General features: G+C 37.9%; 1 protein-coding gene across 8 annotated transcripts in view; it reads right to left on the bottom strand.

The window, feature by feature from the left end:
• YAF2 (YY1 associated factor 2) overlaps positions 1-13,468 on the bottom strand; it is a 76,404-nt gene extending 62,936 nt beyond the window's left edge. For 3 of the 8 annotated variants that reach the window (XR_013763752.1, XR_013763753.1, XR_013763754.1), the window contains exons 1-3: positions 13,254-13,468; positions 12,697-12,822; positions 10,734-11,112 (exon numbers count right to left, since the gene is read on the bottom strand). Coding sequence is in view for 4 of the 8 variants with exons in the window: in XM_079139471.1 (XP_078995597.1) it covers positions 12,697-12,822; positions 13,254-13,279 (152 nt within the window). In the remaining 4 variants the exon portion in view is untranslated. Of the gene's footprint in view, positions 1-10,733; positions 11,113-12,696; positions 12,826-13,042; positions 13,110-13,157; positions 13,179-13,253 lie in introns of those variants that run through there. The other 5 variants (XM_079139471.1, XM_079139474.1, XM_079139473.1 and 2 more) reach the window with 4 other exon arrangements.
• Positions 13,469-14,810: the final 1,342 nt, after the last annotated feature.

The following is a 14,810-nucleotide window of genomic DNA, read 5'->3' on the forward strand; positions in this document are numbered from 1 at the left end:
GGTTAAAAAAAAAAAGTAAAAAAACAGTTTAAAACAGCAGCAGAATCAGATAAACAACAAAGGCCTTTGCAATTCAGTTATCTGTTATCAGTACCTATGACACAGGTACTATAACACATGCACTGAGAATTTTTACAAACATCATGATTAAGACTTACACTGTATTCACTGTATCATTTATCACCTTTAATCATCACCAAAAAGTCATATGGGTAAAAATGGGAAGGTGGGAATTTAAAATGAAATCTGATTCTTGGACTAATGTGTACTATCCTCAGAAAACAACAATCCAGGGAGGGAAGAGAAGCAAAATCAACATATTTTCAGTACACTGTGTAAATATAATCATCAAGTTTTATAGAATGCTTTAAAGATTAATTTAAAAGGCATTTATTCTGGCCTGGGGACAGAGTTCTTTTTGAGAAGGATCACTCCTAAGCAATCATAAAGAACAAGAAAGAATTTTTGAAAGACAGGGGAATAAAGGACAGATGAATTAGCATAATACAGAAGATGCAGCAGCCTGGAAAAGACCATTATCAGGCTCTGACAACCCCAATCTTTAAAACAGACACTTTTTTAACTACGGCAAATAATAAACAAAAACAAAACATGGTGCTTTTTACCTGCTGAATTTTTAAGTCTACTTACACTGGTTCCCACTCCTACTGTACTTTCTAGATATTAAACCTTACTAATATGGCCCAAGTGTTCATGTGAGAGTCCACATCAGGACACTAGCCAACTAACACACACACACACACACACACACACACACACACACACACAGATGGGGGGGCAGGAGGCAGGAGCAGATAAAGGAGGAAGAAGATAAAAATATTCTTGAAGCAATCTGTGAAAAGTGCTATTTTTAGTAAAAACCACTTACTCTTATGCTTTGGTTTTTAAGTTGCCCATCAGAACTCAATCAGGACTATTATATACCCCTACATGGACATCTATTACTGTATCACCACTTGTATATTTGATTGCTTTAGCTAACAATTTTTGAGACTAAGTTATATACCGTACACTGTACTTAATACAAGAATTACTGCATCTAGTCCTCACGACGACTATGAGGCATTATCATAGCCTCCATTTTTACAAGTTTAAAAAAAAAAGCTGATGTTCAAAAAGGTGAGTAACTTTCACAAGGTTAGTTACACAGCTAGTAAGTGGTGAAACCAATTTTCAAACCCACAGGATAGAGTTCGAGAGTCCACACTCTTAACCACAATACTACATAACTACAGAGAACTCTTAAAATTAGAAATTCTTTGCTTTTGCTTTTTTTTCACATTTTCATAATGAATATACATAAAAATTAAAAATAAATATGTATATGTAAAACAGGTACTTTCCTACACTTAAACTTTGAATATATAATAAAATCCTATATTAAATTAAGTGAAAGATGGTAAAATTATAATTATAATGCATATTACCAAAGAACATTACAGAAAACTGCTGTGTAAGTTGTTAGAAAACCAGTCAAGCACGTGGTTCATGCCTATCATCCCAGCTACTTAGGAGACTGAGGTAGGAGAATCTCAAGTTCAAGGCCAGTCTGGGCAGTTTAGTGAGACTCTATCACAAAAACAATAAAAGTAAAAAGGGCTGGAGTTGTGGCTCAGTGGTAGAGTATCCCAGATTTAAGCCTCAGCACCACAAAAAAAAAAAAAAAAAAAAAAAAAAAAAATCAAAATGAAGTCTGTTAACATTTGAACTTCAAAATATTAGTTGACAAAAGGAAAAATGATCATTTTTCATTCGCCATACTGCTCATAGATTTTAACAACTTGGTTCTTATATTATTATAAGCATGGTTTAAAGTTATCAAGATGTACAGCGCTAGATCAAATATTAGGAAAATTGTAAAAAGAAACCCTTAAGGAGATACTTGCTAAACAAACCTAATTCCTACCACAGCAAGGCAATAAAAAGCGACTGACTATTCAGACATGTAAATCTCACATTAACCAGTTATTGACACTGAACAAGTCGCAATCTTTCTGGCCTGTGTTTTTCACTATAAATAGGATATTAGGCTAAAGTCATGTGTCCACCCCCCACAAAAAACAGGGGAAAAGATCCCATCCAGAAGATTGTTAAAACATTACCACTAGAATCTTCCAGAGTAGCTGAAAATCCCAATAAGAAGAATTTACAAACAACAGTGGTATCAACCCATTTTGAACGTTTAATACCAACATCCTACCACAAAAACCCCTCAGTCTACCCTCTGAAGACAGTTCTAATTTTTTCAGGGGACAGGGTGTCAGTTTATTAGGGATTGAACCTCGGGACACTCCCACTGAACTACATTTCCATCCATTTAATTTAGAGATAGGGCTTCCCTAAGTTGCTAAGGCTGGTCTTGAACTTACAGATCCTCCTGCCTCAGCCTCCCAAATCACTGGGATTACAACTATGTACCATGGCATCTGGTTGTTTTATCCCTTTTAAGGTGTAAAGTAACTAGTTTGTCTCACAAAATGACCACTCTGGAGACTCTTGGAAGGGTCCTTTTTGTCTCACAAAATGACCACTCTGGAGACTCTTGGAAGGGTCCTTTGCTCGAAAATTCTCTAAAATTCTATAACTTTCTACAATAAACAATATTACCAAATAGATTCAAAATCTTTTAAATGGTTACCAATCACAGCTCGTACAACAAAAAGCTAAGTAGTAATCATGAAAACCAATAAACAAAACACTGTAGGTGTTCAACAAATATTGGGTTTAATGAATAACTTATTTGCAAAGTTGCAATGACATAATATTTTATATTATGCAATTTTATACACTTGCAATACCACTAAAATTGTAAACTGGAAAGATAATTATTTACTAATACTTTTTTTAAAGGGACAATTATTCAAGGGAAATACATGGCTTTAAAAATCCCATTTAAATCCTCAACTGAAAACTTGATACACCACAGAATGTTTCTACCAAATATGATGGCCCCAAATCACACCCTAAAGCAAAGAGGAATAAGCAAAGAAACATTTCACCTAGCTGGGATAGTTTTATAAACTTCTTTACCAGAGAGGAAAGGTGAAAAGATCAACCAGTAGTCATGAAAACCTGGGTTTCAACCTAGGGTCTAATATATTCCTGTGATGAGATAACCAACTTCCTCACCAGTCACATAAGGTAGCTTGATAGGCAAATGAAGGCTATATAGGAACCCATCCTGAACACAGTGAAGCATTACACAAGTGAATTCCTAACACACACACACACCACTGAAATCATCAATACAATACCAACTGAAAATTAATGTGGCAACAATAAGTTGTTCAAATATATTCCTTAATGGTAAAGGCCACCATTTACAGCCAGAGATAAGGGCTTTACGATTATATTTAAAGAAGAGGAAAACACAAAAGTAAACTCCTGAATAGCATATTGAAGGTCACTGACAACATAACCAAGAAGAAAGAGACATTAAACTTAATAATGTAATCCTATTATAAACTGTTTCCAAAAGATGGTTCATGAGATTAATTTTGAAGTGTTTAATATGTAAATTTAGCACAGGCAAAGCACTGGTATAATACTTTATTGTATTCAAAATGCATTCCCATATATCCTTTCATTTGTCCTCAAGCCACCCTGTATGGCTGATGATGAAGAGGAATTGTTTAGATCCTAAATTAAACCCAGGTTGCCTGAATATTAATTTATTTTTGCATGCTTTTCTCTTTGACAAAGAGATTTATTAAGACTAGTCTAGATGGGTGAAGTTTCTTTGATTATTCCTCTTGCCTTCAAGGTTAGATATAAGGGTAGTATACTCGGTAGACAACTATCATCTTAAAAGATGGCAGGTTTTTTTTTTAAATATACACATATTCATATACAAAGAGAAAGTTTTCACCAGCAACAAAATAGCAGCTCTTTCAAATATCATTTGGCTGAAATTTCATAGGGAAGAAAGATAATCAACCAAACTGGATATTGGCCATGATGCTAAGACAGGATCTAGCTAAAGTGCAATCCACCTGCCTCAGTCTCCCAAGCTGCTGGGATTACAGGCATGCATCACTTCCCCCAGTCAAAATAACCGATTTCATACTTAATTTGAAAATAGGTCTTCTTAAAAAACTAGGACTATGTTTGAAAATTTATTTTATATTCCTTCTATACATCATTTGCAAACACTATCTTCTGTGCCAGAATTCAAACTCTTTAGAGGGCTAGAACAGAGTCATCCATAGTTCCGTAGTCCTAGGATCATATGTGCCCAAAAAGCTTGTGCAAAATTCTATAATTTTGTTCACTACCACTCCCATGTGTATGGAAAGGCACTTTTCCAAATAATGACATATATTCGGCATCAGAATTCCCACTTTTTCAAAGGTTATATTTTTTAAAACCCAATAACCTGTTTTTCTAATATCTATATACACCTGCTTCAACAAACCTCTACTGAACACCTATTATTTCCCAGGCACTCTGCCAAGCACCTGCAAAAAGATAACAAAAAACTCCAATTTCCCTTGAGAAACTCAAAGCACAGCAAGGAAATGGATGAAAACACGTAACTGAACTACAGTATGCTAAATGCTATAATCCAAGTAGACATCACAAATGTACCTTGAACTATTCAGATTCTAGAACGAGATCACAGCTATTCTTGAAGCTTTAACCAAAGACCTATCCTCTCCTCTCTGATTAATTCAATATTTAGAATATGTGGCTTCATAGAAAAGACACAGATCAACCTTGGGTTTATGAGGAAATTCTGCAGCTAGATGGGTGCCCCATTCAGAGGTATACACAAAAGAAGGCAGGTTTGGAATGGGGAATAGATATGTGACCTGGGTCTTAAAAGAATAAAGCAGGAATCACTAAGCAGGCACAATGATAAAACAATTCTTTAAAAAATGAATCCTGTTAGCCTAATTCTGGATAATAAGAATAGTAAAAAAAAAAAATTTTTAAATAGTAAAAAACCTGAGTTAGAGGTACAGTTCTCTGGTACAGTGCTTGCCTAGTACTGCAAGGCCCTGGGTTTGATCCTCAGCACCACAGAGGGGGGGAAAAAAAAATGAAGAAGCAGATGAGGAAAAATTCCATTATTTTCATAATATCTGTCTAATTTCTATATATAGTTATTCCAATTTTACATAATTGATTTATCTTTAAAAGTACAGGTAGGGGCTGGGGATGTAGCTCAGAGGTAGAACTCTAGCCTGCCATTGTGAGGCCCTGGATTCAGTTTGAAGCACCTCAAAAAAGAAAGTACAAGTTCATAAACAAAAACATTACTATTTCAATCATAAAATTTAGTTTCATTTTGATTATAATTAAGTTCAATTAGTTCCAATTTTATTTTAAACTCAGTACAGTCCAAACAATATAAACTCTGAATGCTAAACTATTTTCAATTAATCTCAAATACCACAAATTTATGTATGGTATATTTCAGTTTTTGATAGGACCTCAAGGACAATTATCTTAAAGTTGTTCAAAAAAGAACTTAAAATTTAGTCAAAGAATACATTTCGTAAGACCTACATGGTTGCAAAATAAGATCATAAGAATAATAATTTTCCATAGTTGTACCTTTAAAGTACTAAGGAATTCATGTACAACCTTATCCTTGAAATAAAGCTAAAACAATATAAACCTACAACTTATGGACAAAGTAGTCTGTATTTTTACAAACACAATCTTAAAAATTATTGGAAAACCAATATCAGCATCAGAAAAGCAAATCAAAACTAAAGAAACATTAATTGAAAGAGTTTAAATACCTACAATGATCTTGATACTTTACTATTTTGAGTGTACCAAAATGAATGAGAGCTTCTGCCCTGCAGAGTAGATAAAAATCCAGACAATTATACTACAACTTAGTGATTCTCTTGGAATAATTACATATGCATACATACATACACAGAATCAACATTAATGGTAAATGGAGATAGGGAGAGGGTAATTCCAGAGGATTTCTTTAGAAGTACCATCTGATAAATATACTTCAATGCTGATACAGCATAGGATTGATTAGCAACAGGAAATGAAGCCAGAAAGGCAATTTAGGGACATATTAATATAGCTTTGAATACTATGCTCAGGAGTTCATCACTTATTCAGCAGCCACTGCAGACCAACTCTTTTTTTTTTTTTTTTTAATATATAGGGACCAACATCACCATACTTTTCAAAAAAGAATGTTGTTAGCAGCATTCCAGATATCAATTTGTCCAATTAAATAAATGATATGATAGCTACAAAAATTGGAAAAAGAATAGATCTGAGAAACAAAGGAGAAATAGATTGTATATAAGGAATGACAAGAAGTTAGAGTCAAAGCTGAAACAATAATAGTTTCAATTTAGATTACAGAAAGCAGTTTATGTCACATACAGGATAAGGAATATAGAGAAGTCAGACATGATTAGGCAGAAATTTATTTCAAAACCTAAAAGGAAAGCTCAGAAGAAGTGTTTCAATTTAAAAACAAAGACACCAACATCAAATACCATGGAGTTGACTTTGAAAGAAGATTTGAGATTTGGCCACTGAGTTTAACAATTAGGTAGAACACTAGTTATCAGAGAGAATTCATGTACTACAGAATAAAGGAAAGAAAAAGACTGCCTGGTGAAGTTAATCTTTTCTGTATAAAAATCCAAGCTAATAAAATTCTAAACCAGTAGTTCTCACACATGTTGGTCTCAGATCTCTTCACAGTCTTAGAAGTTAAAGAGCTTTATTATCTATCATCATTATACTGCAAACAAAAACAGGGGTTAAAGGCATATAAGTTCAGTGGTAGAGTACTTGTCTAGCATGTACCAAGCCCTCATTCCAATGCCAGCCAACCAAAAATAAATAAAATAAATAAATAATAAAACATCATGCTAATTAAATGACACTTTTACGAAAAATCTATATTCTCCAAAACAAAGATAATTTTGTGTGAAACTGGCACTGTATATTTTTGCTAGCCTCTTCGCTGGGATTAACAGAAGACATCTGGATTGTCATATCTGTTTCTGCATTCACTTTTTTGCAATATGCCATTTTGGTTCAAGAATATGAAGAAAATATGGACTCCCACAGATATATAGTTGAAAATGGAAAGCATTTAAATAACTTTGTCTCAAATAATTATAGATATTCTTTTTTGATACTAAAGACAAACAGTTTTTTTTTTTTTTTTCCCAAAAGTTTAGTGGCAATTTGAAATCTAAAACCACACCAACAAAGTTTTCATAATGTTGCCTTAAAAATCTTTGGTATTTTGTACTCTGAATGAAATTATCCATGCATGGTTTTAAATTCTCATACATTGATTTTTAGGAAATACGGGTTCACAGGGTTAAGCAGCCCTTCCAAAAGTTGACACATTTCATCATAAAATATCAGAAACTGCATTCACTGATATTACCAACAATCAAAATCTTTAAAACTCAAAAGAAAAAAACAGAACCACCAAATAAATAAATAAATAAGAAAGAACATGGCTCAGTGGCATACACCTATAATCCTAACAACTTGGAAGGCTGAGGCAGGAGGATCCCAAGTTCAACAACTAAAAAAAAAATTTAAAGGTTGGGGATGTGGCTCAGAGGTAGGGCACTTGTCTAGCACATGGAGGCCCTGAGTTTAATCCCCAAAACTGCAAAAAAAGTAAATACACACAAAAATACATACACAGAGAGGACTCAAGCTCTAAAGCTCACTGTTGAAGTTACAAACTTTCAAAACTTCTAGTTTATATTTGTATTTTTATTACTAACAACAAATACTATATCAATTGTTTCCCCTGAAGTAACAGACTTCTATTTTCTGTATCTATTTTCAAGAAACCATCTGCTAAATATCCAATTTTGAATAACCGGTTTGTCAGGTGGCCTTTCAAAAAAAAAAAAAAATAATAATGTTCTATGAAAAAAGCAGCTTCTCAAGTGCTTTCCCTTCGCAGTTAACCACTGCACTTTGGGATGCCACAGAAGTGTTGCATGTGCACTTTCCATTTCATTGGAATATTTAAAAGACAAAGAGACTTAATAAAAGACAAAGAGACTTAATAAAACTAGTAACTTACTGTTTCAAAAAGGATAGTCTGAAATGAAACTGGCATTACTTTTACTGCACAGGCATGGTGATGAAGATTAGAATGAATATGGCAATTTGGTGCCACTGCTCTGATTCATACAACAGTGCTGTTTTAACCTACTACTGTCCTCTGTACCATCACTGCATGTGTGGACAGCGAATAATGGCTCAATGTTCTTATAAAAATAGTTTGAAAAGCATAAATTAACTAAAAGGGTTTAAGGGACCCCTACAGTTCCTCATTCCACACTTTGAAAACCACTACCACAGACTATCCAAACATTAATCACTTTCACAATTTCCCTGTAAACAAGGAACCTGTGAGTACTCTAACCCAAGATAAAGGGAGGAGAAAAACAAACAAGAAACCTCTGGGTGTAAGGAATCTCTGAATAACAAATAAGTGGTTGCTGGAAAGGTTCCTCAGATGGGTAGGGAAGGATCAGGAATTTCTTTAAAATTAAAAAAAAATTTTTTTAAATTTTTTTAAAAGCAGGCTTCTTTAGTTAGCCCTCATTTTTTTATCCCATTCCCACACCAGGAATTTACGAGAATTAATACTAAACCTCAAATTAAAAGAAAGAAAACAAGTATGACAACAGTAATACTGAAAAGATTTTCATAAGATAATAGTTTCTTCAGGGTTTCTTCGAAATGTGAACTTCACAGTTTATTCCCATTTTACAGAAGGTGAAATAATTCTTCTCATCAATAGTCAAATCCTTACCATAACGCTTTGTTCAGGTGTAGACAACACTTTTGTAATGAAGTTTCACTCAAATCTTCAGCTCAAATATAAAGGAAAAATGTACTAACTCTACTTCATAGAGAACTTCATATAATTCAAACTGTTTCTCTCTCCTCCGATCCTCTTGGTACCAGGGACTGAACCCAGGGGTGCTTAACCACTGAGCCACATTCCCCAGCCCTTTTTTATAACTTTTTAGAGACAAGGTCTTGCTGAGTTGCTTAATGCCACCTATTATAGCTGAGGCTGGCTTTGAACTCACAATCATCCTTCCTCAGCCTCCCAAGCCGCTGGGAGCCACCATGTCCGATTCAACCATTAAATCTTACAAAAGCAAAAACCATATTTTGCTTACCATTGTATGTCCAGTACATAGCTCAACCCTTGTATAAAATGCTCAATAAACATTTGCTGTTGAAGTAGTTCTGAGATATGAGGTTAAGTTACCGGATTCCTAGTACAAGACCTAGTGCTTTCTAAGTCATCTTTTCCACAGCTCTCTAAAATAACACCTATGTGAAACCTAATGGAACTATCACAATGTACCCTGAGAAAATATAACACTACCTGTTCTATTTGAAAACCTGTTATAGACTAGGTTTTATTTTATAGATTTGCATTTGTACCATAGTTCAAAAGCAAAGCAACTCTATCATTTAACTTCTAAATATTTGTTCTGTGAAGTAAGCAATAAAGTAATTTTCCATTTCTATATGCAGGCACAATAAGATACTAGTCTTAATTGTCATATATCAATTACTACCTTCACAAAGACTATACTAGATATTTCATTTTCTCTGATGATTTGTAATGGTTCTTAATTTTCTACTTATGTTTATATTTGGAACACTTATTGCCTTAAAAAGAACTTCAGATTCTGAAGACTGAGCAGTGCCTTTGACGATAATCTGTTGCTGTAGCATCTTTTTTTTTTTTTTTTTAATATTCTGTCAGTTTGACATTTATAACTGTTTCTCACAAAAGGACAATTCAGAAAATTTTAGGTCATTTAGGTTCTAGATTTAAAAGAGATTAATCGAATTTACACAAAGGCCAACAAATACAAAACTGAAATTCAATCAGAAATGGCATAAATTTAAAAGAATATAACTGAGAGTACAATTGAGGAATTGAAGATATGTCAAATCACATTTTATTCTGACACACATGCTATGAATTTAACCTCATTCTACAGATCACGACATGACCTCCCAAGGATATAGGCAAAGGAAAGGGTTTTCTGTTGGAATGTAAAGCATCTGAACTAGGTAATCTTTAAAGAAAAAAATATATATTGTCAGTAAAGACTTCAAAGAGAGACCACGGACTGGATCTGTTCTGAAGGTTTAAAAAGAAAAAGAATGTTTCAAATGTCTAGGATGACTTAGACTTGACCTCACATTTGGCAACTGAGAATCAGTTCAGAGGTCAGTCTGCCCAAGGGATTCAAATCCTGGCTGCTGGTCACATAAACAAGTCTTCGGCAAACTGCATCCTTCTGCTCTACAGCTATCCAGGCCCAGCTCTGGTTCTCCACAATCTTATCCTCGAAATCACCTAACAGCTAATGACTATGTCAGCTATGGAGAATTATTTCTTCTAACTACTGAAACTTTTGCTTCTCAATCATGTTCCACAGTCCTTTAATCCTGTCTTCCTCACATTACTGGGGACAGAAATATTTTGTAGTGCAATCAACATCTGCCTTATTAACAATGCCCTGTTCCATTGTTCTACCCAAACATGGATTCCACTCTCAATTTCAGAAACAGCAGTAGGAAAGTAACAGATAACAGAGAAATTAGAGCTCTTAGGTTTAACTCAGGGCCAAAGTCAAAAGAAAAGAGACAATTCAGAGAGGAAGGAAGAAGCTTAGAGGGTCACAGTGCAGAACACTTACTTTTAGGAACAGAGTGTCCCTTAGACTTCTGGTGGGTTGCCCAGAGCCTCTTCAGTTTCAATCCAAATGACAATGCTTCTCTGAGTCCTCCTCAAGTAATGTTTCCACCACTAAAAATGGGATCTACAAGAGCTCAGATGTACTGGTAAAAAAATGTCAGGGGCTCCCATATGGGCCTCAAGCCTCTTTTAAAGTAGGCCCACTTCTCTGTCCTGGGCCAACTCCCCTGTGCACTATAATCCTTCTTCTTCCAGGTGCCAGGTATTCGGCCTGTTTCTTCTCTTCTGAGCTGCCACCACCTACTCTATTTCTCAGGGTTCCTCTAACCCCAAGACTGGCTGTGGAGTAGGACAACAGCTTCCCCCCTTCCTTGCTGTCCCTGCAAATAAACATATAGGCTCTTCTAGTTTCAGTATTTTTTCTAATGGCTACAAGAAAATAGAGAGGGAACAAAAAAAAAAGCAACAATATAGTACCAAAGATTAAGATTTAAAGTTCCTGCCTCCAAAAAGAGAAATTTCCTAAATAGCACTTCTTGAGAATTTTTTAAAATACAAAGTACTAACAAAGATATATAAATATATATTCTTAACCAAATCCAAGCTCATATGACATAAGGGTACTCTCCTTTTCAAAATAAAACACGGGTCCAAAATTAGCAAGTAGGTAATTTTTCTTTTTAGAATGTTCTCTCATGTTACCTTGAATTTAGCAAATGTTTAAGTTTGCTTTTTAATGGATATTATGAAAAATGTTCAAAATCTTTATCCACTGTAAATAAGAACTCATATACAGAAGTGTAAGATTTACAAAAAGACAATCATGTCAAAAGCAGCAAGTTTCACTGGGAAAAATCTTTAAAATTTGAGACTTCTGGTCCTACATTTTAAAAAAATTTTAATACAATTCTTTAAATGGTGTTTAAACCATCAGGATACCTTATTTTTAGAAATCTAACTTTTACTTAATATTTATAATGTAATGTCAAAATTATATAGACCTATTTTAAAAGTAACAGTAAACTTACAGGTGTGCATACTGGGATAATTTAAGATTCTAATAGACTTTGTAATATCAAAATAAGCACCTTATCTAAATGTTGAGCTATAAATTAAAGAATTATAATGAATTAATTCAAAGGCCGCCTTCCTCTAAAGGCCAAGGAACTCTTTTAACTAAGTGCTGGCATATCAAGAATGCCTGACTTTGAATTTTCTGGATGACTTTCTTTATCCACTTAATTTATTTAAGTGGCTTTTTAAAAGAGAGAGTTATAATACTATAAGCTTACAAACCATAAGCTTTAAGACTGAAAATAGGCAGAGATCATTTTATCTCGTTTTTCTAACAGGCTGCCATTTAATCCAACTAAAGATATTCAGATACTTTCCGTAAAAATGTGTTCCTGTGACTGGGCTTACCTCCAAATACTTATTTAGAAAAATATTAGAGAACTGGAATAACACACCAAACAAAACCTTGGTCTGACTCTTCCACACGTCCATATTTTTTTAAAAAGTAGTTTAGTCTATTGTGTATTCTACAATCAGATACTTTTTTGAGGATCAAAATTAAACTACGTCTTTTGCTCCTAAAGAGGATTTCCGTCTCCTTGATCCCCGCACACTAACACAACAATGCAGCCAACATTTTAATACCCGGAGTGCGGAGGAGACATTACAGCCAGCGATACGAATTAAATCGCAGGAACTAATGCCTCCCTTAAATAATTTATTCTCTCTTGGCAGCAAAAAAAAACGTTACAGCCTTTTCAATTACCCCTCGCCACAAACCATCGCGTGGGTCGAGATCGATGTGACCCGACTCCTATAGCAGCCACCACCTCTGTTTTGCCCGCTCCCGCCGGGTCTGCGCGTGTCACGAAGGGGCCCGCAGCCTCAGGGGCGCCCTGGGCGCCGCGACCCCGGCGGCCCGCGACGCACGGGGTCGGCCCGGGACTCACCGGGTGGAGGTGCCCTTCCGCACATCGCACATCATGCACTTGAAGGCCTCCGCACTGTTCCGGAAGGTGCAGACGCTACAGTCCCAGTAACCCTCATCCGAGGACGGCTTCGGCTGCCGCTTCGGCCTGCAGGACACAACCGGGACACCACGCAGCGCGGGGTCATTAGCAGGCCGCGCCCGGCGCCCGAGCCCCGGCCGCCCCCGCCCCGCCCCCCGCCCCAATTCCGCGACCCCAGTCCCGCGGGCCCTGGGCGCGCCGCGCTCCGGCTCGGAGGGGGAGGGGACCAGGAAGGGGCAGGGCGCGATCCCAGTCGCACTCGCCGTGGCCGCTATGGTTCTGATACCGAGGGCTGCCGCTTGGGCCGCCGCTGCCGCCATCGTGGCTCCATTGTGGGGCGGCCGACGCCGGCCCCTCACGCGGCAGCGCTCGCGCAGCAGCGGCGCCGCCCCCGTTCTCACCCCGGTGCCTGGGTAGCGAGCGAGGTGGCCGCCTGGAGCCCCGCGCGAAGGCCCTGCCGCCTGCAAGTCCGGACCCCGGGGCCCAGGCGCTGTTACCTGGTGGGGCTCTTCTTGTCTCCCATCGCTTGGCTAATAACGCACGCCCAGAGTCGCCGCTGCGGCCGCTCTGTTTGTCAATACGAAGGATAATAAGCCGGGCGGAAGCGGGCGGGGGAGGAGAAGGGGGGCGGGGAAGGCCGCACCGCCGAGCTCCGGAGCCGCCGCCGGATCCCACGCAGCCTCCAGCTGTCGGGGAAACTCCTGCCCGGCGCACGTGACCCGCGCCCGCCAACCAGCGGCCGCGCCGGAGACTTCAAACGCGGCCAGCGCGGCCCAGCACCCGCCGTGAGTTAGCGGGCGGGTGGGCGGACCGTGCGGGGGTGGCTGCTGCGGCCTCGGGCGCCGCAGCCCTGGCCGCCCAGTTTTCCGCTTCCCCTTGCACCCCCGCTGGTGGGGTTGCTGTGGGCTCCTGTGCTGGCCAAGCGTCTGTCCCGCGAGTGGCCGGGGATGCTCCGTCATCCCACACGAAGCTTGGTCTGAGGCGGGGCTGGAGTTCGGGGGCCATCCCAGCTTGGGACAGGAGTGCCCGCGCAGGGTCTCCAGGTAGAACCGCTTTCCTGATCTCATGCGCCCTTGGCTACTCAGGCCCTGGCCCAAGGATACCTGGAGAAGGGCGAAACCCACATTGAGCGCCATTGCTAGATGCTTTCAAACGCTGTCTGGTTTTATGCCCACGAGTGCAGCATCAAGTAGGGATTGTCATTCTTAATTTAAAAGAAACGAAACCGAAGCTCAATAGAGATTAGGTGACTTTCGCTAGGTTACGTAATTATAAAATGACAAAGCCAAGAGCTTAACCCTGTTTTAATTCCAAAAACATTCTTTTGGCCTCACAGGTCTCTGTAGTAGCTTCTTTTAAAAGAAAATGAATGTTCATAAATCCTTTTATTAAAAATGAGGTTACATATGCCCCGACTGCTGTCTGTTGACTACGGAATGAATACCTTCCTTCTGGCTCCCATTACCTCAACATGCTGGGGCCTTCATTTAGTACTAGACTCGTAACAACCAAATAACTGGTCTCTGAAGCTCCAGTTCAAATTCCCCAATGCATTCACTAATCCACAACCAGATTAAACATAAAATGCAGTTAACATTATGCCACCACTTTAATCAACATCTAAGGACTCCCAGACTACTCAGCCCTGTATTCAAAAGCCTTTACATGCATTTTTCCTACCTCACCATCAGACAAGGAACCTCCTGACAAAAGACTAGATGAATTTCATCTACAGAACCCTTCCTCCGTGCACATGGCTTACTTCATAAAATATAACCCTCTTATGTCTGTTCTATTACCATCAATCGTTTTGTGTTTACATTAAGTTCGCATTCCTGTAAAGTAATAATTTGGTAGCTAAACTACAAAGGAAATAGTAAATCAGAAGTCCCTGTGTTCTTAGCCTGACCCCTGTTCCTTATGGACTTTGGAAATTTTGCTTAATTTCTGTGATTTTCAACTTTTTCATCTATTTGAGGTAGTTATGTGCAAATGATAAAATAACATTCTTTGAGCCCTATATGTCTGGCACTTTGTAAATCTTACATAAATGC

The sequence above is a fragment of the Sciurus vulgaris genome (genome assembly GCF_902686455.1).
Source record: "Sciurus vulgaris genome assembly, chromosome: 5".
NCBI lineage: Eukaryota > Metazoa > Chordata > Mammalia > Rodentia > Sciuridae > Sciurus > Sciurus vulgaris.